Here is a 22,661-nt window from a genome sequence, read left to right as displayed (position 1 = left end):
GAATGCTTAAGGAATAAAGCGCTTCATTGGTTAAGTAGAAGAGAGGGTATAATCCACCAACTCTACTCGGATTTCCAAATGGTTAGGAGGATAAACTGGGTAGGAAAAGACCGTAAGACTCTCCACGGGGATTGTATAGTCCTAACCTTTAAATCAATCATGAACTAGTAAAAAGGATTTTATGGAAAGGGGGAAATGGGTGCTTAAATACAGCTGATATTAACATTCTCCCCTTAGGCTTTTTCTATAAACCTGCAAACGCAATGGGGAGGGATGATACAGATGGGGCACATGGAAAAGGTATAGACCACCCCCCTACCATTACGCTGAAAAATTGTTATGCACCACTGACCTCCTTAGAGGAGATAGATTGATTGACCAACTGTTCAAATGACTCTTCCGACGTCCTTGTACATGTTTCCCCCCAGAGCCGTCAAGTTCAAGTACAGGACATTAAAGAAGATATAGAAAATAGCTTATTTCCAATAGAGGGAGTTACGACAAATAGCCCCCGTCCTGAGTCCATCTTAGTAATAGGCACGACCCCAGGAAACATTAATAACCTGCCCTTACCTGTAGGAATAAGCTCCCAGCACTTGATAGAGATACACAGATCAAATAATACTGATAGTGCAGATGAGCTAGTTCTTTCACAAGACGTAGTCCATACCAGGATATCGTCGCATAGTCTATACAGTCCCCGTCATTCTGTTAATCAAATCCAGGGATCAGCTATTACAAATAGTATTATGGTTCTTTTTTGGAACGTTGCAGGATTACGGTCCAAACTACATCATCAGATATGGCAAAATGGCAAAACTTTGTGAGCAAATTTGACATACTTTGCCTGCAGGAAAGTTGGTCCTTGGAAGAAAATCACCTTGAAGGTTCTAAGACTTTTAATACACCCGCCCTGCCATCGACAAGTGGGAGGTCAAAGGGTGGCCTGTATATATATGTGTCAAATTTGCTAAAGATAACTAAAGTAGGGTTGATTTTTTCAGAACCTAACTATCAGGTATTGGAAATGAAAATACATAAGCGAGACGTATTCATTTTGGTTAACCTTTATAATAATGTACAAAAGGAATGTATAATTGACATGTTAAAACAGCTTAGAAATGCAATGTTGAATACTGTGAATGGCCCCAGGGATAATCTATTACTAGCCTGGGGGGTGACTTTAACACGGCTTTATGTCTACACAGTGATGACGTACTATGCGGCCTAGTAGATGAAAGAGAATTTAATCTCCCTCATTTTTCCCATAGCTTACAGGGGGAAGCCTTAAACGAGATTTTTTTTTTTTTAGATATGGGTTTTGCAAACGTGCTGACTTCCCCACCCACTCCGTTCATGCAGACGTTCCATGGAAGAGGGTCAAACACAATCATAGACTTCATAATAATCCCGAATAGGTTTGCTACCAGGGTCCTAAATTTTAAAACCCACAAAAATGTTCTCAGTGATCACTTTCCCCAAAGCTTGGAGTTATCAATTGCATCAAAAATAAGGAGAACACACCCTGAAAGAATTCAACAACTACAGGGTTTGGAAATAAATAAAATAAATGGATATTCATTAAAATGGGCCCAGGTAGAACCATCCGTAATTATGAAAGTAGTGGTGGAAAATAGTTTGAAAGATATTTTGAATTGTTTAGACGAGACTACACCACACAAAGACATATTAAGGTCCTATATCCGCATAACAGACACTATAAGGAACACATTGAAAAGGGAAGTGAAAAATGGGAAAGGAAAGAAAGCTGGTTGGTTTGATAATAATTGTACGAGAGCATATACTACCTTAAAGCATGCTCTGCATACGAAGGAACGGGATAGAGTAGAAATAGCGCGATGCAGAAATGCATATAATCTAGCTTTAAAAACAAGAAAGAGGGAAATAAAAATGAATGCTTGGACCGATTTACTTAAGGCATGTATAGAGGGGGATAGGGTTCCATTTTGGCGCGTGCTCAACTCTCCTTTTCTGAGACCTGAGATAACCCCAAGATTGGAAGTAGCAATTGATGAAGGCCAATAGGTAGATCACTTTTCCAAAATGTACGCCAAGAAAATGGAGCCCAGAATTCGAACTGTCTGCCTCATATTTCCTAGCCCCATAAATGACCCCTTCCCAATTAATATAGATTTTACCTTAGATGAAGATCAACTTGCCCTGAAAGCTAGTAAGGGTGGAAAGGCACTGGGACCAGATGGGGTACCTGTAGACACATTTAAACAAAACATGGAGTTATGGGGCCCCATAATAAAGCAAGTCCTTGCAGCAGCTTGCAAGGTGGGACTCATAATAACTTGGTCTGAGTCTTTAATGGTCCCAATTTTTAAGAAAGGCGATAGACAAAACCCAACCCATGTTATCGGCCAATTTCCCTATTAGATTCGGTGGGAAAGGTCTTAGGTCGCACTATTTTAAACCGTCTCCAGGAATGGGCCGAAGTTAATAACATTTTAACAGATTTGCAATTTGGATTTAGGGAAGGTTTTGGAACTATAGAACAGGGTCTAAATTTAACAATTTTGATGGAAAAATATGTTAAGGCAAAAAAAGGGAAATTATACTTCGCTTTCGTGGATCTTTCCACTGCGTTCGACTCTGTATCGCACAAAAAATTGTGGAAGCTCCTCGAAGCGATGGGAGTTGAACTTCCCCTAATTCAAGTAATAAGAGAGTTGTATTCTGATGCCAGAGCCAGGGTACGGTACGGACCAAATGGGGAATACACAGCTTCATTTGCAGTAGAGAGGGGGGTTAAACAGGGTTGCGTCCTGGCGCCCTTCCTGTTTACCCTGTATACCAACGGTCTAGAACGGGTGATGCTCGAGGGGTGCCAGGACCTATCAAAAGTACAAAATCGACCCATACCCACCCTACTCTATGCTGATGACGCTGTGATAATGGCTCAAACTCCACTAGAGCTACAGCGGGCTTTCAATAAATATATAACGATTATATGGAAAGCCTTGACCTAAAGATTAATGCCACTAAAACTTATATAATAAGCTGTGGGAAAGTTAGTAAGAAAGAAAGATCAATCTTTATCGGAAATAATAAACTTGAATACACAAAAACGTATCCCTATTTAGGCATTCTTGTGGATAATAAGGGCACCTGGCAGCAGGCCATAAGGGCAAAAAGATTGATATTTATGAAAACAACTACAGCCCTTGTAAATTTTGCACAGAAACTAGGTAAAAGGCCACCATTAGAATTGATCAAAATTTACCAAACCAAGTGTGCCAGCGTAGTACTGTACAGGGCTGGGATATGGGGATATAGTAACGTGGTGGACATACAGAAAGTGGAAAATGCTTTTATTCGTTACATATTGGCTGTCCCACGTTCAACCTTAACTTTTGTTTGTCATACTGAACTGGGGCTACAATATATTATGGATAAAATAAGGGCCCAGACAGTTTTATTATGACATCAAATCTGGACTTCAACAAAGACAACATTTAATCAAAGGGTCATAACAGATTCTTTCAACCTGGACCAGGCCCTAGCTATTAGATGGCTAAAATATAGCAAAGATTTTATGGGGGACTTGGGAAGGCCCGAATTCTTCCATAGCCCAGCAAAGATGATTAATATCTCCAGAAAAGATTTTTAAAAAAACAATGTATGTCACACTTGGAATAACTCAGATATGCTAGTGAAGCCCACAAACCAACAGTTCAGCTAAATCAGATTATTTGTTCCTCCACTGAAATGCAACCCTATTTGACCTATCATGGAACCGGGTACGATAGATTCGTACTTACACGTTTTAGGTTAGATGTTTTCTACCGCTTAGTATCATTCCGTACAGTAAGTGAGTGGTCAAAAAACTTAGCAGCTTGCCCTTGCGATGGGGTTGCGTCCCAATCAACAATTCATATTGTTTTATTTTGTAAATACTATAGGGATTATAGAAAAAGATGGATCCTTCCACTTCTAAAAAATTAGGGTTTGAGGCAATGCCGCCCTGCCTATTTTGCACTGCAGTTATTGGAAAATGAATGCTATGCCAGAAATATTGCAGCAGTCAAATTTAGGAAACAACTGTAAATTTTAACGTATTGTTATATATGTATAACATTGTTTTAATGAATTGAGCACTCTATGGAAACATGTTTTTATCTGGTAAATTTGTACTAATATAATGTGGTGTTTTGTACTTTTTAAAAGAATTTAATTAGAGTGCTAAAAATGTATAAATTTTATATTTGTGTATCATGCTTTTATGGTTTTCTAATTTAACATGAAATCGAATAAAGCGAATGTGAATTTGAATTTGTAACTGGTCGAAAGTTGTTGTGGTCTGAGAGTTTCTCTGTAGGTTTTTTTATGATTGGAATGACTTGCCCTGTTTTTAGGCAGTCTGGTAACGAGCCTTGCGAAAGTGAATCATTAATAATCTTTGTCCAAAAGGGGATGAGTAGCTGGTTAATTGTTGGCCAGCATTTTGCTGGTAGAGGATCATTAAAATGGTGGTTTGATTTTATGGTTGAAATAATTTTGGCACTATCTTTGTCGTCATATAACTTGAATTCTGACCATAATGCATTGTTTTTGGGCGGTGTCAGAGCTGGTTGAGAATGAGGCTTAGCTGCAGTGGTCCTTTAGAACAAAGGGATCTCCGCTGCATTTTTGAGCTCCACGTCCAAGGATTTGGCTTTGGCTGTAAAAAAGGAAGAGAATTCTTCGCAACTGATGTTTGTTTTTGTGGAAGTTTGCGTGGATTTGGCCGTTTTATTGGATTGATCTTTTAGCAGTTCGAAGAGTTTCCTTGGTCTGTTTTTTGCATTATCCAGTTCTCTTCTAAAGAAGTCTTTTTTTTATTTTAAAATACTTTTATTGTAGACGTTTCTGGCCTGTCTTAGTTGTTTTAGATGGGGAGCGGAAGAGTGTTGTCTCCATTTTCATTCTGAAAGTCTGAGTGATCGTCTTTCTTCATTGAGGGATCCATTGAACCAAGGGTTTTTATCATGACTGACATTCTTTTGAGTATTAAAGGGGCTGTGTCCTCAATTATTTTCGACATCGTAGTGTTATAGTATTCCGTGAGTTCGGTGACTTCTGTTGGGTCATTAGGAGGTTGCAGTTCCTTCTCACATCGTGCTACAAGATTCTCCATATTGAGCCCTTTGGTGTCACAAACCCATTTTTTAGGTTTGATTGGTTGTGAGGATGTTTTCATTTTCATGTAGGGTAATTGGAAGGTAATGATGTGATGATCTTACCAGTCACAAGGAGTGATCTCAACAACTTTTTCCTTAGAAATGATCCAGTCTAGTGTAGATCTTTTTGTATAGGTTGGTAGCTGGCATTCTTGAACCAAAGATTGGTCTTCAAGGAAGTCTTTGAGCAGATTTATCTGATTATTATTTTGATCTTCCCAGTGAAGATTGAAGTCTCCTAAGAAAATATCGTTGAATTGAGGAGTCGAGTTTGTTGTGATGATTTCTATCAGCTGGTCTATGAACATGGTACTTTTGCCTGGTGGGTGGTAAAACGCGTGAAGTTTGCAAAGTTGGTTATCTATGGTTCTTAGGGACAGACCGAGGTATTCACATGACTCTAGAGGGTCCGAATGTACTTTCATAATGGTAATGTCAGCTCTATGTGTACAGGTGATGCCTCTACCCGTTTTGTTTAGCCTGTCTAGTCTCACTATGCTGTAGTTCGGGGGGGACTAATAGATCAAGGCATGGGAAGAATGAATCCGATAGCCATGATTCTGTTAGGATAGTTACGTCAATTTCCTGGTTTAAGATGAGGTCGGCTATGTTTGCGACATGTTTCTTTGCTGAGCGAAAGTTAAGTAGAAGACATGAGATGGGTTTCTGTGGGATGACACTTATCGAGTCTTGCTTTTCAGTAATTAATGTGACCTTTTGCAGGTTGTTAAGATTTGGTTTTCTGTGGTTAGAGTTTTAAGTTCTATTTGCGCTAATTAGGACTAATTGAATGTTATGTTCATTTTACCAGAGGGGGGAAGATTGGAGGATGCCTCGTACGACAGCAATAGGTTTTTTATCTCTGCATCTGTCAGATATCTAAGTTGATTGCGAGGTCGGCGTAGTCTCTTTGTCGATGACTTTTGGATAGTATTTAGAAAGTTATGGGGTTCGCGAACTGAATTTTGATTTTTTTTAAAACATTGTGCTGCCCTTGGGCCTTCGTTATTTAAAGGTCCTGCTCCTCCCTGCGAATACTCTGGTCATGTGTCCATGTTACTAATGGAATGTAGATGATGTGTCCCCCAGACCTGTTCACACCTCACCAAGGAGGGCACAGCTGACAAGCTGCACTAAGATCAATGGCCATCACATGTATTTGTTATCATCTGCTTTGATTTATTAATTTCCTCCTAATTTCTGAACTTATAATGTAGGTCACCAACCTGTACGATACCCTGCTGTGCGCCCTGTGGTGATAGCGAGCCATGCCCACACTCCATCTTTATCAAGCGCGTGCCACACTGCTCCCTCTGAAGCCATAAGCAGAGGGAGACCAGGCCTTAGGAACAGGTGTATATTTACAAATAGGCCGCTGACAATGAGGACGATGTAGAGTCAGTCACATGTATAGCTTGGAGGCTGGACATGTACTGATCTTTGTGCCAACTTTTCAGAGGCTTTAGCCTGTCAGGCATCTGAAATGTTACTGAGACCTGTAAGGTGGTTCTGTGGAATCATTCCCTCTGCTGTCTAGATCATTGTGGAATGTGCATGCCCCAAGTCGCTCTTGTTTCACCAGCTTCCTTCAGATCTCAGACCTAGGCCTTGCTCTGCCACTGACTAATGCTTGGTCTCTTGTTGTAGGCAATTAAGAGCAACTCAGGGGTGAGGAGACCAATGATTAGAACCCTGAGTGCCCTCTACCACCGCGGAAGGAATTATGAGACCATCCCCACTGCTTTCCTGGATGACAGCGATACAAGATCCCGGTACGCAAGGGCCGGCTGGGACAGAAGACGGTGGCAGGTAAGCTGAACAGGGTTCTAAAAACTTGGCAAGCCGCTGTTCATAGGGGGTTGGGCTGTACCAAAATGCTACTAAAAATCACATTTGATAAGCATTCATTGCCTGCTACTCTCAAGGTATGAGTGAGTATAGGCGGGGTGGCCTGTAGTGAACCAGAGGATGGTCCTTTAGGAACAGTGTCTCAGAAGGACCCACAGGGCATATGCACAATCTCAAGTCAGTCACCTGCCTGACATGTAGTTGGCACTGCCCAAGCACTACATCTTGCGCCCACTACTTCCCATTTATGAAGCTAAGGGCCCAGCAGCAGTGGGCTGGGGCAAGCTGATGGGCTGACCAGGTGAGTGCACTGAGGTCAGGGCAGTGGGAGTGTTAGGAGCAGCAGTGGAAGATCAGAGGTAGCTCTTCTAAACTGAAGGTGTGGTAGGACAATATGTGGTAGGGATAGCAGAGCGTCAATTTTCTTTTTTTTTGCAGAGTTTTATATAGCGCGAACTTGACCCAAATCCAATCAGGTATCAGAGCGCTTTACTTAGCACCAATTACGTTACATTAGGACACACATTCATTCTTTGTTAGGTACGGGGAGATTAAGTGATTTGCCCAGAATCACAGGATGTTCAGCGTCATAACCGAGACTCGAACCCAGTCCCCCAGGTCCGAGGTCGAGCGCTCTAGCCGTTAGGCCAACTCCTCTCCCCATGTAAGGTGCCACTAGGGGTGGCAGAAAGTTGGGTGGGGTCACACAATGTGAAATTGTGGTTACTTGGTTGCGGGAGAGGTACAGCCTCTAGCCTGACTAGTGGGCAATTGATCACCCTCCTCAATCTTTTCCTTTCCTGCCCCTTCAGAACAGCCAAATGGCCCCTTGTGCCATGACCAGCAGTTGTGAAAGCTGTACATTATCAGAAAATGCCTGCTTTCGTGTGCTCACATAATCAAGGTTCAGTCCATCCCATTGTGTAAAATCAGTGCAGTAACACATTCTCGTATTACAATAATGCATCTGTAGGAAGAGTTACCATGGGCTCTGACAGGGGAAGTATTAAATGTTTGGAAAATGAAACACACTATATTGTATATGAATGCAAAAGGATTAAAAACAGAAATTAGAAAAAGATGCATTCAAAATACAGTAAAGCTTCACCTTCTCCTGACAGTTCTCTTAGCCTATGTATCCAGAAGTACCCTTCAAACAGAGAAATTGTTTTTTCTTTTTTATGGTTACTAAAGTCATGACGTCAGAAGTGAAAATGAAAGTCAAGACTTAATCAGTAACAATGACATCACTAATAAGTTGATATGTTAAATCTTGTTTATAGGAAATGGCCATCTTTTATGTGGGGTCCCCTCCGATTTTTGCCCCATCTGTTTTGCTGGCTTTAGAACTCTTTGTACTTTACCTTTGCTAACCACTAACACAGTGCCTGTGCTCCTCATTTAAACATGGTTGAATTGCCAAACTCCTATTGGTATATTTAAAAGTCCCTAGTATATGGTCTACAATGTACCCTGGGCCTGTAAGTTAAATGCCACTAGTGATCTGACACTCCTATTGTACCATTTACCATGGTGGCAATACAAACATAGCTTCAGGTCTACTAAAGTAGCCTGACTGTAACAGTGGAACACATGCACTGCAACATGTCAGGATACGCCCTTTTTCACAGGTAAAAACCTTTCTTTTAAATATTAATAATTCCTCCCTTGTAGTCCACAAGGTAAGGTGCATAGAATTAAAAAGTAGGACATGTAGAAATTTCAATCTAACATGTCCTTAAAGTAACTAGCACTCAAAAGCTATTTTCACTGCAGGAAGGCTGACCCATCGAGAAACACGGGCAGGCCATGTTAAATATTAATTCTGCTATCACAGGGAAAAGACTAATTAGAGAGGTGTTTAAACCACTATTTTTTAATATTTATTAAAAGCCCCATTTACTGATAGTCAGAATTTTCAATAGTATGAAGGAATGGTAACTTTTAGAAAGTTACCTTTTTCCTGCATGAAACTCCTAAAGGCTAATTTACGTGAGCCTTTCAGCTGTCACATAGCACATGAAGGGCCCTGATTGAGGTGTGAAAACTGTTCCCAGACCCAATGCTTAATTTGTAAACGAATGTGTGCAGGTACCCAAGGCTCTGGTCAGACTATCTCGGCCATTGCTATTAAATGTCTGCACGCCGACTACCAATGCTTTGTAGTCTTAAGTCCACTTCATGACCCTTTAATCCACTACCAGACTGCCCCTGCTCCTTTATCTCATTCTTGCAGGTTTCTTTTTTGTCCCTCTGTGACATTTTTTCCATCTGTCTCTTCCTCCGTCTTTCTACAGTGTGTGTTTTCCCCTTTCTTGCTCTTAGTAAATATCTTGTCTGATGCGGAAAAATAATTTTTTTTTAAAACAAACAAATGATGGACGGAATGCTGACAATGCAGACATTCTCCCCCAGGGGTGAGTGCTTGCATTGTTCAACACTCCGTCCATCATTTCCTTTGGTTTTGCTTTGTTCGCCATAAGTTGGCAGGATATGCTCAGACGTGAGTCCCTTGCTCACTTTGCCACTGGATTCAAGCAAGCCTGGCTGAAGACGGCTGAAATGCCAGAAACCGGTCCTAGGAAGCTTGTTTCCGGTCCAGGGAAGACATGGCTTGGCAGTTCGGGCTGGACTGTTCCCATGAGGCACAGGGTCAGACTGATTTGCATATGGCCATGTCTGAACTGGGGTGGCAGAGTGGGCTAAAGAACGGTGGTGGATTAAACCCAGATCAGTTGACTGGGGGTGAGTGCTTGCATTGTTCAACACTCCGTCCATCATTTCCTTTGGTTTTGCTTTGTTTGCCATAAGTTGGCAGGGTATGCTCAGACGTGAGTCCCTTGCTCACTTTGCCACTGGATTCAAGCAAGCCCGGCTGAAGACGGCTGAAATGCCAGAAACCGGTCCTAGGAAGCTTGTTTCCGGTCCAGGGAAGACATGGCTTGGCAGTTCGGGCTGGACTGTTCCCATGAGGCACAGGGTCAGACTGATTTGCATATGGCCATGTCTGAACTGGGGTGGCAGAGTGGGCTAAACAACGGTGGTGGATTAAACCCAGATCAGTTGACTGGGGGTGAGTGCTTGCATTGTTCAACACTCTGTCCATCATTTCCTTTGGTTTTGCTTTGTTCGCCATAAGTTGGCAGGGTATGCTCAGACGTGAGTCCCTTGCTCACTTTGCCACTGGATTCAAGCAAGCCTGGCTGAAGACGGCTGAAATGCCAGAAACCGGTCCTAGGAAGCTTGTTTCCGGTCCAGGGAAGACATGGCCTGGCAGTTCGGGCTGGACTGTTCCCATGAGGCACAGGGTCAGACTGATTTGCATATGGCCATGTCTGAACTGGGGTGGCAGAGTGGGCTAAAGAACGGTGGTGGATTAAACCCAGATCAGTTGACTGGGGGTGAGTGCTTGCATTGTTCAACACTCCGTCCATCATTTCCTTTGGTTTTGCAGAAAAATAAATACCAGTCCCCAAAATTGATTGTTGGTTGGCCCCACCAGCAAACACCAGCTCAAATTAAGCACTGCCCAGAGCAGAGACAAAGGCCTGGGTGTAGGGGCATGTTTTGTTCCGCTGGGAGGATAACCAGTTGGAAAGTGCCTAAGAGCTTAATTTACTTCAAAGCGGGGTCCCCTGTCACTAGCAGATGTCAGCTGCCACCTGGACAGCCCCCTTTGTTTGTCCTCCCAGTCAGGCAGGAACCAAATCCAGTGGAGGAAAGCTGCCCCCAGACCTGGTTTAAAGTGAAAACAGAGGAGGGACAGCTCTTTATCCTGTCTACACCTTTGGGTGGCCATACAGGCTCTACCCAAAGGGAGAAGGATTTCACAATTTCGGATCTTAGGAGTAAAGGGCAATATGGGATTTGTTGCAGTAATGATAGACAGAAACTACTGTAAAAGTGGGTAGTGTTACCCCAGGGAACATTTACCACATTGGATAGGGAGAGATAAGGAGTCACCCCCAAACACACAAGCTGGTACAGGACATTATTATGGCATCCTCAGGCACCCTGCTCAGCACTGTTGGACCTGAGGAAGAATAGAAGAGGAATGGTCCTGTTTTCCATGGCCTGAAAGGAGCCCTAAATGACTGGACTCCATTTGTGTACCCATGGCAAAGAGGTAGACACTAAGGGTCAGTTGGCTGACCTCCTGTTTAGCTACAGGGCTACAAAAAGCTACAATAGGCCTTTTCCTGCAACTCCCTTTTGACCACTACCAACTGTACCTGACCTGAACCAAGCTAGTGGACTCTGCTATAGTGAATCCTGACCCCCAAATGCGGTTCCTGAGATCATGTAACCCAAATCTGTGACTGGCTGGACTTCTTCTGCCACCCCTGAAAACCTTGGACTTGAAAACGTTTTGGACGTGAAGACCTCTAAAGGAACAGGACCTACCTGCCAAGCCAGTCAGCCCAAGGTGCACTGTCTCAGGGCCAAATAAACACGTTTCTCCCAATCCAAGCTTCTCTGTAGCATAAAATCCAATACAGCAGAAAGTCAGTGAAAAGGTATCCAGCCTTGTGGGGCCGTCATTGTATAGAGCCCACAGACTCCTCAGCTGAAAAATTACTAGCTCAGAAAAACAGAATGTAGAAACCTTGCCTAGGTGAAGGCACCATAAAAATCCAACCTGCTTGAGGACTTCCCAGGACACGTAATTTTAATATTTCCTGCTCTGAGCTTTTTCCACCAATGCTAATGCCTTTACTGGGACCTCATAAAAAGACTGTCAGCTCTTGTAGATTCCTCCTTGGAAACAGCCCTTTTCTTTACCCTACTGAAACATTTTGACTTCCAGTTTTGAGACTATGTCTAAAGGTGAAACCTCTGACCAGGTTGAATCTGAATGGTATGTTAGACCCACGCTCCATCGCAGTCAGCCTGAAATTGCACCTTGGTCCTGGTCTAACGTGACCAGTTAAACTACATTGATGTTTCGTGATTTTTGCTCTCTTTTTTTTTTTTAGGGAACACATTTTTTTGATTTTGTCAAGCTCAAAACAATATTTCCAAGCGATGAGAGACATACATATCACCAATTAAGTATATAGGAGGTAAATTACAGTCCATATCTTTTAATGTATCATAGGAATACAAACATAAGACAAAAACATCTGCGTCTAACAAAACCTAACTCTGCGTCTGATCTTATACATTATAATCTTGGTTACTCGCATACCTAATTTGTGGGCGTGGTATTGATATAAACTCTCCATCCCTACTGAAATGTTACGACTTCATTCATGACCATCCTCTGTATTGTGTGTCTCCAAGGGAATGTTCCTGTATGTGGCCCACCTCTTCCATATTTTGGTATACTGCTGTGGGCAACTGCGGGCTATAAATACAGGACATTCTAAATCCACAACATAGTCCATGCCTGTCTTCCATGTCGATACACAGGGTGAGGTGTCAGCCTTCTAATGTTTTGTGATATCCCACTTTGCTAGGATAAGGCCCAAGAATAGCAAATGTCTTTTATAATGATTACTCACGATTTCATCTGTACAATGTAAAAGCCTGAGTTTGAGAGATCTGGGAATGTCCCAGGTCATTACTGCAGACAGGCTTTGGAGCACCCCCAGTCAAAAACAATCGAGAGTGGGACACGTCCAGATTGTATGTAGGAAGGTGCCTTCTCTGAGTAACACCGAAGGCACCGAGGGGAGATAATCAGTCCGGCCCTCCATAGTCTTTGTCGCGTATAATATACCCTATGTAGGTATTAAACATTGAATGTAGCTTAGGCGTGTGGATATTGCAACTTCACGTGGTGATTAGAGAGCCTCTGACCAATCGTCGTCAAAAACCCTAGTCCACGCACTTGTCACCTCTCGCCTGGACTACGGGAATGCACTCTACATAGGCGCCAGTAGCAAGAGCGTTCAAAGATTAGAATACATTCAAAACGCGGCTGTCCGCCTAGTCCTGGTACTTCCTAGGAGAGCCTCATCCAAAAATGCCCGAACTACTTTACATTGGCTCCCAGTAAAGGAAAGAATTCTATTTAAGGCCCTATGCATTAGTCAACGGATCCTGATGAGGAAAGGTCCGAATTACCTATACAACCTACTGTCGCCCTATACTCCTACCAGGGCCTTACGGTCTTGGGGCTCGGGACTGGTTCAAGTCCCAGTTATAAAAAAAAGGAGAATGGGAGGTCGATCTTTTCGCTACCTGGCCGCTAAACAGTGGAACGCGCTTCCCCTGGATCTTCGGATGGAACAATCTGAAAACATTTTTCAGAAAAAAATGAAGATATGGCTCTTCTAGACATAAAGCTTCTGTATGTTTCTGCCTGCTTTTTATAGCATCTCATTTAGCATCTTCCGGCCGCAGCGCGGGGACACACTAGCTAGTGTAACCAGGCGCTTTACAAGCTCTTTTATTATTATTATATCTGTGTCCCAAGTGGCTCGTGTGGTGGCCAGGGTTGTGGGGATATTCATCACTAGGGTTTGATATATTTTGGAAATGTTATGATCCCCTAAGTCCGCCATTAGGAGTTTGCCTTCCAGTGGGCTGATCTCGGGCAGGGCAGTTAGGTCCTTAATGTAAGAATGTAGAGCATGTCGTAGTTGTAAGTATTCTGTAAAACTGGGAGTGGGGCATGGAGAACTGCTTTTGAAGGTGTTTTAGGGTATGGCCCCTCATAACATCTCATAAGCTTGAAACTCCGATGCTGTCCCAGCCGCCGAACCCCTGAAGGTCCACCACCTGCGGGAGAAAGCAATTTCGCCACAGCAGGGTCTCACGTGTAGGACGCCCCCACCAACTGATACGGCGAACACTCTGCCGTCAAGTTATGATCACTACCTGTGTGGCAAGGGGGAGGCCTCCAGGGGCTGATGCTATACAGGAGTGGTTATAGGGATGGTTCTTCCATAATCCACTGTTCGATCTTATATGCGGGTTCGTCTGCGTATAATGCTATGCGGTCCGATATATCCGGAGTCCACTCGAACCCGCAATAGAGAGGGTCACTTCTTACCCAGGCTGCAAGTGGCTTGATGACAAGGGCAAGTAGCAGGGGAGAAAGGGGGCACGGTGAATTGGAAAGTGGGCCGACGTTGCTCTGGCCACCCACAAGATTTGTATATATTAGCCTGATCCATGCAATGAGACGGGGACCCATGTTTAAGTGTCTCAATAAAATGAACATGTAAGTCAAACTCACTGAGTCGAATGCCTTGTCCATGTCTGCCGACAGCCTATCTGTTTAGGTAATCAATGGCGGCGATGGCGTTATGCAATCTACTGATGTTGTGTCAGGTCGATCTTTGCGGCATGAAGCAGGCCTGATCGTGGTGGATCATGTCCGTGAGAAGTGGGATCAATCTGTTTGCCAGTACTTTGGCTAAAAGCTTAGTTTCAATATTTATTACAGAAACTGGCCTATAGGACGAACAAAGGTCCAGGGGGCATCCTGGTTTATGGAAGACCACAATTTCAGAATGTCTTCAGTCTGTTGGCAGGATTTTATTTTGGATGGCTGCATCAAGGGTCAAGAGATAATGTGGCTCCAATATAGATGCACATGCTTTGAAAAACTCACTAGGGAATCCATTTGGTCCCGGTGATTTGCCAGAGGCGATATCAGCCGCTGCTTAGGTTAATTCTTTGAGTGAGATAGGATCTTCAAGGGAATCTCGTGCAGCGTCAGACAATGCCTGGGCAGAATATCTTGAAAAACATTCTCAATCTGGGATTCTGATAACCCCTCTTGCTTAGTGTAAAGGGAACAGTAAAATTCATCAAAGGTCTTGGCAATAGATGTGGGGTCAGAAATCGTCTCCCCTGTGGATGATTTAATTATGGGTATTTCTGCCGGTTTGAGAGTGTACTGACACAGTCTGTGTAGAGGTTTCCCCGATTTGTCCCCCCATTGGTAAATCCTGCTTTGCGTGGCCTTCCATGCGTGTCTGGCTTCGTCAAGGAGGATGCTTTGATATCTTTTCTGCAGAACCGCCAGTTGTCTGCAAGCACTATTACCATTAGGCTCTTGTGCGTGCCTCTCCGATGTGAGAATCTGGGCTTCAAGTTGTACTAGGGTCGATTTCTTCTGGCGACTGGCAGCCGTGCATTGACTAATATCGAACCCACGGATAGTGGGTTTCATGGCCTCCCATTGCATAGAGGCAGAAGGTGCCGATTCTGCATTTAATGAGAAGTATTCTAGCAAGGCTGCATGAAAATTTGTTTTATAGACCTGGTTGTGGAGCCGCCAAGGCGACAGTTGCCAATGAAATGCGGGTCGCCCTCGACCTATTTTCATCTGAATTTGAACCGGGAAATGATCTGACCGGCCTCTGGCCAGAATCTCTGTCGCAACCACTCTGGGGATATGAGCGCTGGTAATGAAGATGTAGTCCATTCTGGAAAATGACCCATGTACCGTTGAAAAAAACATGTAACTGGTGTCTGTAGGGTAAAAAGTCCTCACTGGTCCACCCTTCCCAGTGTCTGTACCGGGGGCCCCAGCCGACACTCTCATGGCATTTAATGTGTCACTGTGGGGCAACATCTAGCATGAACGGGTTCCAAGACATAATTCCAGTCCCCTCCCACCAGTGACAGTACGCCGGCTAGTGAACCCTAAATGTCAATGAGACACTCTGTGAATGCCTGACTGAGGGTTGGAGAGGCATATATGCTGCCCAACACTAAGGGTTAACCCCAGATCATGCAATAAATAAGCAAGTATCGGGCCAACGTGTTGGCCCATGTGTGCATGTGTGTATACGGGATTCCGTGGTGGATTAATATAGCTACCCCCCTGGAACCTCTCGTAAACCCTGAATGAAGAACTTGTCTGAACCCATAGCGAGCAAGGCATGGGGCACGGGCCTTCAATAAGTGAGTTTATTGCAAAATCAGGACATCTGCCCCTATGCGTTTCGCATGTTTAAGGATTGCCCCCCTCTTGATCTTGTCGAGAAGGCCCGAACATTCCAAGAGACAACTTTAATAGCTCTAGGTGGAGCTGAAATATCCGAGAGTGACATCTTTGGATGTGGTTTGAGAGTTATAAAAAAATGTGATGCAAATACCAACGGAGAATGACATACTGTAAGCACATTCAACAACCATAACAAAAAGATATTGAAACTCTAACACCCACCCGAATACCTCAAAGAACACTGACGAATCTGTTGCGGAAGGTAAACAGTTCTCACCCCAACTGGGGATGAGGGCTGAAACAGTCTAAAGGTTCCCCAAGGGTCCCATCCCTATATTTAGTCCTTGGGACCTGAAAAATCAAACAGTTTCTACATAGTAGCCCGAGTTGTTGACGGTACATGATCCATTAGGTAAGAGATTCTCTGCACCGTTGACCTTGCGGGGCTTGGTACAGATTTGTTAAAGTTTACGAATCTGCCTTCTGGGTGCCAGATTGTTTGTGTCCACACGAGTACCAGGATGATCTTGACCGGGGTCACCGCTTGTCCTTAGGAGTTTTATTCTGCTGTAGGCATGGGTCCCCAGATGATGAGTCTGAGTCTCGAGGTGGTGGTGTACGGGCCCTGATTGTTAGACATTCTTCTGTCCATTGAAAGACCTCCTCAGGGGTATCAAAGAACAATGTACTGTTTTTATAGCTGACTCTGAGACGGGCCGGAAAGAGCGACATATAGGAAACTTGCATTTTTCTGAAGGGGCGCTTTGGCGGCAGTAAATGACTGTCTCTGTTTTTTTTTTTTTGTTGAAACATTTTTTATTGTTTTCATAGCAACAACTCAGTACAAACCCGCTTCCTCCCTGATCAAAGAACTTATTGCACATACAGAATTATCAGCCAATAACCGGGAGAATAAGCTTCCAGCCCAAACGGGCCCTCCTCCCTCCCTCCCCACCCCATGTCAGTGTGCCTCCTGTCTTTTGCATCGCTCCTGATGTGCCCCCTCCCTGCCATAAATCAGACATGGGTGCTCGCCCTCCGCTAGAGAACCATGGCTTTCCCTCGCGCTTAGCCACACCCTTGTTTCCAGCGCTCGCTACAACTCCCCTTCTACTCCCCGTTCACCACCTCCTCCAGCCCGCCAGATGTGTCTCCCTCTGTCCCGTTGTTAGCCATCAGCCCCTGAAGTTCCACCACCAACGCCTCCCACGCACGGGCCGTCGCCAGCGCCTTTTCGTCATCCCTCCGAAGAGCTAATTGCAACCGGAGCGCACCCTCAGCCCCCGCCCAATGCGCAAAGGCCGCCCTCCACCGCAAGAAGCTAGGCCCCGTCCTGGACTTCCAGTGCATAGTCAGTTCCCTCTTGGCCATTATCAATCCTAAGTCGTAAAACTTGCTAGTGACCTTCGTCCGGCGGGTGTGTGGGAACCAAAGCAGTAAACAGGCCCCCAGGTCCGGGTCAATAACAGGGTACGTCACCTGATTTAGGCAATCCATAACCTCTGCCCAATAATCACCCAACTGAACGCAGGACCAAAACATGTGACGAAAATCAGCACCCTCTCTTCCGCACCGCGGGCATTGCGAGTGCGCACCCCCAAAATATTGCAATATTTTAACCGGCGTCAAATATGCCCTGTGCAACGTGAAAAATTGAACCAACTGGAACCGGGCATTGCGCGTTCCCTTCCAGGCCCGCCGCACCAGCGTGGTCCAGGTAGTCTCGGGGATCGGTTTCTCAAGGTCCAATTCCCACTTGCCCCTCAAGGTGGCAAGGGGCGGTAGGCCTTCCGACGACAGTCTGCGGTAGAGACAAGTAATGGCCTTGGACGTCCCCGCCGCCATCACTACATATTGGCAACCTGCAGCGACCGGTGGCTCCGAGAGCCCCGCATTCCAGTGCCGCTGAAGGCTCGCTACTAGGGCCGCGTGAAGTAAAAAGTCCCCACGTGGGAGCCCATAGGAGTCCTGCAACTCCTGGAAAGGCAGCAGCACCCCCTCCCGGAATAAGTCGCCCACCATCTGCACGCCCAACTCCTCCCAAACAGCCAGCCCAGACCATTCGCCTCCATGCGGGAACGCCGTACACATTCCCAAAGGAATCTCCGGGGCGTGGGGGCGAGTTATCGCCGCCCTCTTCTGGCACCGGTTCCAACACAGCCGGAGTGTACGCTCTTCCAACGTAAGCAAGGCAAGGTCCAGCCTCTGCTGCAAGACTATGAAGGCTAGCACATGCCGCGGGATCAACCTGTCCTGTGGGCCCTCCGGGCCCCTGTATTCCCTGGCAACCGCCTGCGTAAGCCACTGGAGTTGGGCCGCCAGATAGTACCACTCGAAGTCCGGGACTGCCAGGCCCCCTTCCGCCCTCGGCCGCCGCAGGGTGGTCAAAGCCACCCGCCGTCTCCCTGAGCCCCAAATGAAGCCCGTGGACATCGCCCTGAGCCGTTGGAAGTACGACGCAGGTACCCATATAGGTAGGGTGCGAAAGAAATAGAGGAGTCGTGGCAACGCCACCATCTTCAACAGCGCCACCCTCCCGGCGCACGACAGTGGGAGCGTACTCCAGAAACTCATGCTACCCCGCAAGCCGCGAATGGCTCTGCCAATATTCCCCTCCAGCAAGTCCGGCTGGGTGTGGTAGATATTAACCCCCAAATATCGCAGGCAGCTCCCCTCCCATCGGACCAGTCCCAGTGACTGGGGGGCCCGGCCGCCCGGTCCCAGCGGGAACAAGCATGTCTTGCCCCAGTTGACCTTGAGCCCAGATAGGCGTCCAAAGGCCTCCAACAAGGCAGTCGCCCCGCGCAGCACACCCTCGGCATCCGCCAAAAACATCAGCAGATCATCAGCATACAGAGAGATATAGTGGGCAGCCCCCCTCAAGTGAACGCCTGCATAAGAAAGCCCCAGTCGGGCATGCGCCGCCAGTGGTTCAATAGCCAGGGCGAACAACAAGGGGGAAATGACTGTCTCTGTTGTTGTACTAATTTGCTATAGTCCAGACAAATCATTATCTGGTGGGAATCAGAGGTTAGGGACTTTTGCACACAGGCTTGTTTCAGGATCACGTTCTGGTCATGGTAGTTGAGGATCCGTGCGATTACGGGGCTGGAGCGAGCTCACGGTGGCGGCTTGGCCGCAAGTGCTTGGTGAGCATGCTCCAGAATGAAGCAGGAGGACAAGGCATTATCTGAGATCCAGGATTTGAGCCATTGGTCTAGACACTTTTTGCGCTATTTTTACTTTAAACTTTAAAAATTCATAACTCCAGTTCCCTTTATTGGATTTTTTATGTTTTGGTGCCTTTTATTTATTAAACGTTACTCTATTTTCCTAATTCGGTTTGAGATTATTATTGCTTTGTGTTTTTCATTTTATTATAGTTTTGGTACTGCATAAATACATTAGAAATTGACTCAAATTAAGCCTGTGTGCTCTGTGCCGTAGCTAACAAGGGGTTTGAGCTGAGGTTAATTTAGTGACTCTAAGGGTTCAGGTCAGGATTATTCCTTGATGTTGGTAGTCACCCACACTAACTGAGTATCCAATTTCTTACCTTGCTGGTCCTTCTGGAAGGAGTATGAATGGAATGGCATCTAGTTGCAGTCTAGAAACACTGAAATTATCCCATCAGCAGTAAAAGATGGCAACCTTAACAAAACAAGGCTTGTTGTTTGCGCAAGTACATAAACTATTCCCTCAATCAGCCATTTTTTGTATGCCACTACATTATCCCCATACTCGGGGAATCTCATTTTATTCAGTCAGACATAAAAACAGTGTGTCTAATTTTCTGAGAATTGCGATTCTCCTATTAACATGACCAGAGAATCTGGATTTCATTAAAGACACGGAGGCTAACATTATGCTTACACTTTTAATTGCGTCACCAGGACAGCCGCATACATCACAAAGGAAGTATTCCAAATAGAACATTAACAACAGTAAAAGGCATGAGCCCACAGTATTCTGCCTCTTTTAAATCGCGAAAAAAACAGGATAAGTTCGTTAAAATCCTTTGAACTTTGGAAAATGAAGAAGAAACGTCTTGATGAAACGAAGGACGTCATAGAAGGAAGGACACACCGAAGATGGAGAAGAAGAGAAAACTCTAATCCGAAATTCTTTAGAGAGTATCTGCAATAAAGAGAGAATTAGTGCAAGTATAAAAAGAGCAAAAGACTGGTGTCAAACAACAATGTATAAAAAAGCATGAGGGAAATGTCAAGTCAACGATAACAAGTCAAGTCAACAATATCTATAAAATTGAATAATAAACATTTAAATTCTTATAGAAACATATCAACCTCCAAGGGGAAAGAGGAGGGGGGGATAATGTTAGCCTCCGTGTCTTTAATGAAATCCAGATTCTCTGGTCATGTTAATAGGAGAATCGCAATTTCATTACAAGACCGGAGGCTACCATTATGCTTGTTGGTAGCTTTGTAAAACTACGTCAGATACATGCGGTATAGGTTTACAGTAATGATGAGCAAAGGTCCGAGCATTAGACCAATCAGCAGCCTTGAGGATATCGTCCAACTTACCTCCGGACCAGAAAGACTTACTGGCCATAGCGCCTCTGATAGAGTGTGGTTTAAAAATATTAAGATCGATACCTGCTAGGTTCATCACAATTTTAACCCATCTAGAGATAGAACTGGAAGAAACAGGGTTGTGTGGTTTAACGAAGGAGATGAGTAACTGGTTCGCAGTAGGAGGACGAAGAGAGCTCATTCTAAAATCATATTCTTTCATGCAGTCAACCACACAGAGTTTGGGATAATCATCAAAACGAGGGTAAAAAATAGAATTGGACATGGTCTTTGTTCTTCTGAAGAGCTCAAAGTTTACTCCGAACATGTTATAAGATCTATTAGATATCTCCAGAGCCTTGACATCAGAGACTCTACGACAGGAGATTACGCAAAGTAAGGTAGCCAGTTTAATAAAAAGTTTTTTATTGTCTAAAAGAGTATTACTGGGCCAATCCGAAAAAAGGTCAAGGATTAGGTTAACATCCCAGAGGGATTGATATCTGGGTCTAGGAGGTCTTCTGAGTCTGATACTCTTAAGGACCCTGCAAATAACTGCGTTTTTACCAATAGTCTTACCGTTGACGAGGGAGTGGCCAGCGGAGATGGCAGATCTATAACAATTGATAGATCTATAACTAAGGCCTCTTTCAAATTGTTCCACTAGAAAATTGATTATGTCAACGATAGGTGCCTGAACGGAATCCAGATTCCTTTCCAAGCACCAACGAACCCAAGATTTCCAAATGTTGTTGTATCGGTAGTGTGTACCAGGGGCCCAAGATTCGCCGAGGAGAGTTGAAGCTGTTGACGAAAGACCTGAGAGATCATTGGATCTCCTGACACTCTCCAAGCAAGAAGGTTCAGTTTCCCTGATTGAACCATGGGGTGAAGATGACCATCTATGTCTGTAAGAAGGTCCGCAAGGAAGGGAATTAGGAATGGAAGATCGTAGCTCATTTCTAGGGCAGTTGGGAACCAGGCTTGAGAGGGCCAGAAGGGAGTGATCAACACGATTGAGCATTGGTGGAGTCTGACTTTCTGAAGCACTCTTTGAATCATGGAAAAGGGGGGAAAGGCGTAGCTGTTTCTGCCTTGCCAAGGTTGGAGGAAGGCATTCACTGCCAGAGCACCCGGGTCTGGCATCCAACTGTAATAATTCACAATTTGGAAGGTTAGTCTGCTGGCAAAGAGGTCTAAATCTAGGGGTCCCCAGAGGGTGTTGAGGGAATTGAAGACGGAGACATTGAGTTTCCAATCGCTGAAGTCCAGAAGGAATCTTGAGTTCCAGTCTGCCGATACATTGGATTTGCCTGGGAGATATTCGGCTCTTAAGGCGATTTTGTGTTCCAAGCAGAACATCCAAAGTTTCTTGGCAAGATTGGATAGGTCGGCAGATTTGGTTCCACCAAGCCGATTTATGTAGGCGACGGCGGAGATATTGTCCATTTTTAGGATGATAGACCTGCCCTGAATGAAACGTTTGAAACTCATCAGGGCGTAAAGACCAGCTGTTAATTCCAAAAAATTTATATGATGTAAGGATTCTTCCAGAGACCAAATTCCACCAGTGTTCTGGCCTTGAAAGCATGCTCCCCAGCCATGAAGGCTGGCATCTGATTCCAAAACGAATTCTGGAGTTGAACCAAAAATTGCTTTCCCATTCCATGCCTCTAGGTTGTCTAACCACCAGGTCAGTTCTACCTTGGCCTCCTGGTCTAGAGAGATAAGGTCTCCGTACCAAAGACCCGATTGAAGGGACCTTGCCTTTACCCTCTGAAGTGCGCGGTAATTTAGAGGACCTGGGAAGATGGAATCTGGCTAGTTCTCTTAGGGGAAAACTCTGAAGTTTTAGGATATGTCTTATTTCTTTTTTTATTTTGGATATCTTTTTGGGAGGAAGGAGTAGAAGACAACTTATGGTATCTACTGAAAAACCAAGGAATTCTAGTTTTTTTGAAGGTAAAAGGATGGATTTTTCTCTGTTTATAATAAAGCCCAGATTTTCCAAAAGGTCCATCACAGTCTTCAGATCTTTGAGAATTTGACAATGGTCCTGAGAAAGGATGAGGATATCGTCTAGATAAAGTATCATGCGAATACCTTTTTCTCTTAAGCATGAAGCGATTGATCTCATTACCTTGGTGAAACACCAGGGGGCTGAAGAAAGACCGAAGGGGAGGG

General features: G+C 44.7%; 1 protein-coding gene across 1 annotated transcript in view; it reads left to right on the top strand.

The window, feature by feature from the left end:
• Positions 1-22,661, top strand: part of PCP2 (Purkinje cell protein 2) — a 144,119-nt gene that overhangs the window by 15,768 nt on the left and 105,690 nt on the right. Inside the window, exon 2 of the mRNA XM_085654394.1 lies at positions 6,834-6,995. Within this exon, the coding sequence (XP_085510520.1) occupies positions 6,834-6,995 (162 nt within the window). The remainder of the gene's footprint in view (positions 1-6,833; positions 6,996-22,661) is intronic.

The sequence above is a fragment of the Triturus cristatus genome, chromosome 4_1 (genome assembly GCF_964204655.1).
Source record: "Triturus cristatus chromosome 4_1, aTriCri1.1, whole genome shotgun sequence".
Taxonomy (NCBI): Eukaryota; Metazoa; Chordata; class Amphibia; order Caudata; family Salamandridae; genus Triturus; species Triturus cristatus.
The sequence above is the reverse complement of the archived record's forward strand: the minus strand, read 5'-3'. Positions and strand labels throughout refer to the sequence as shown.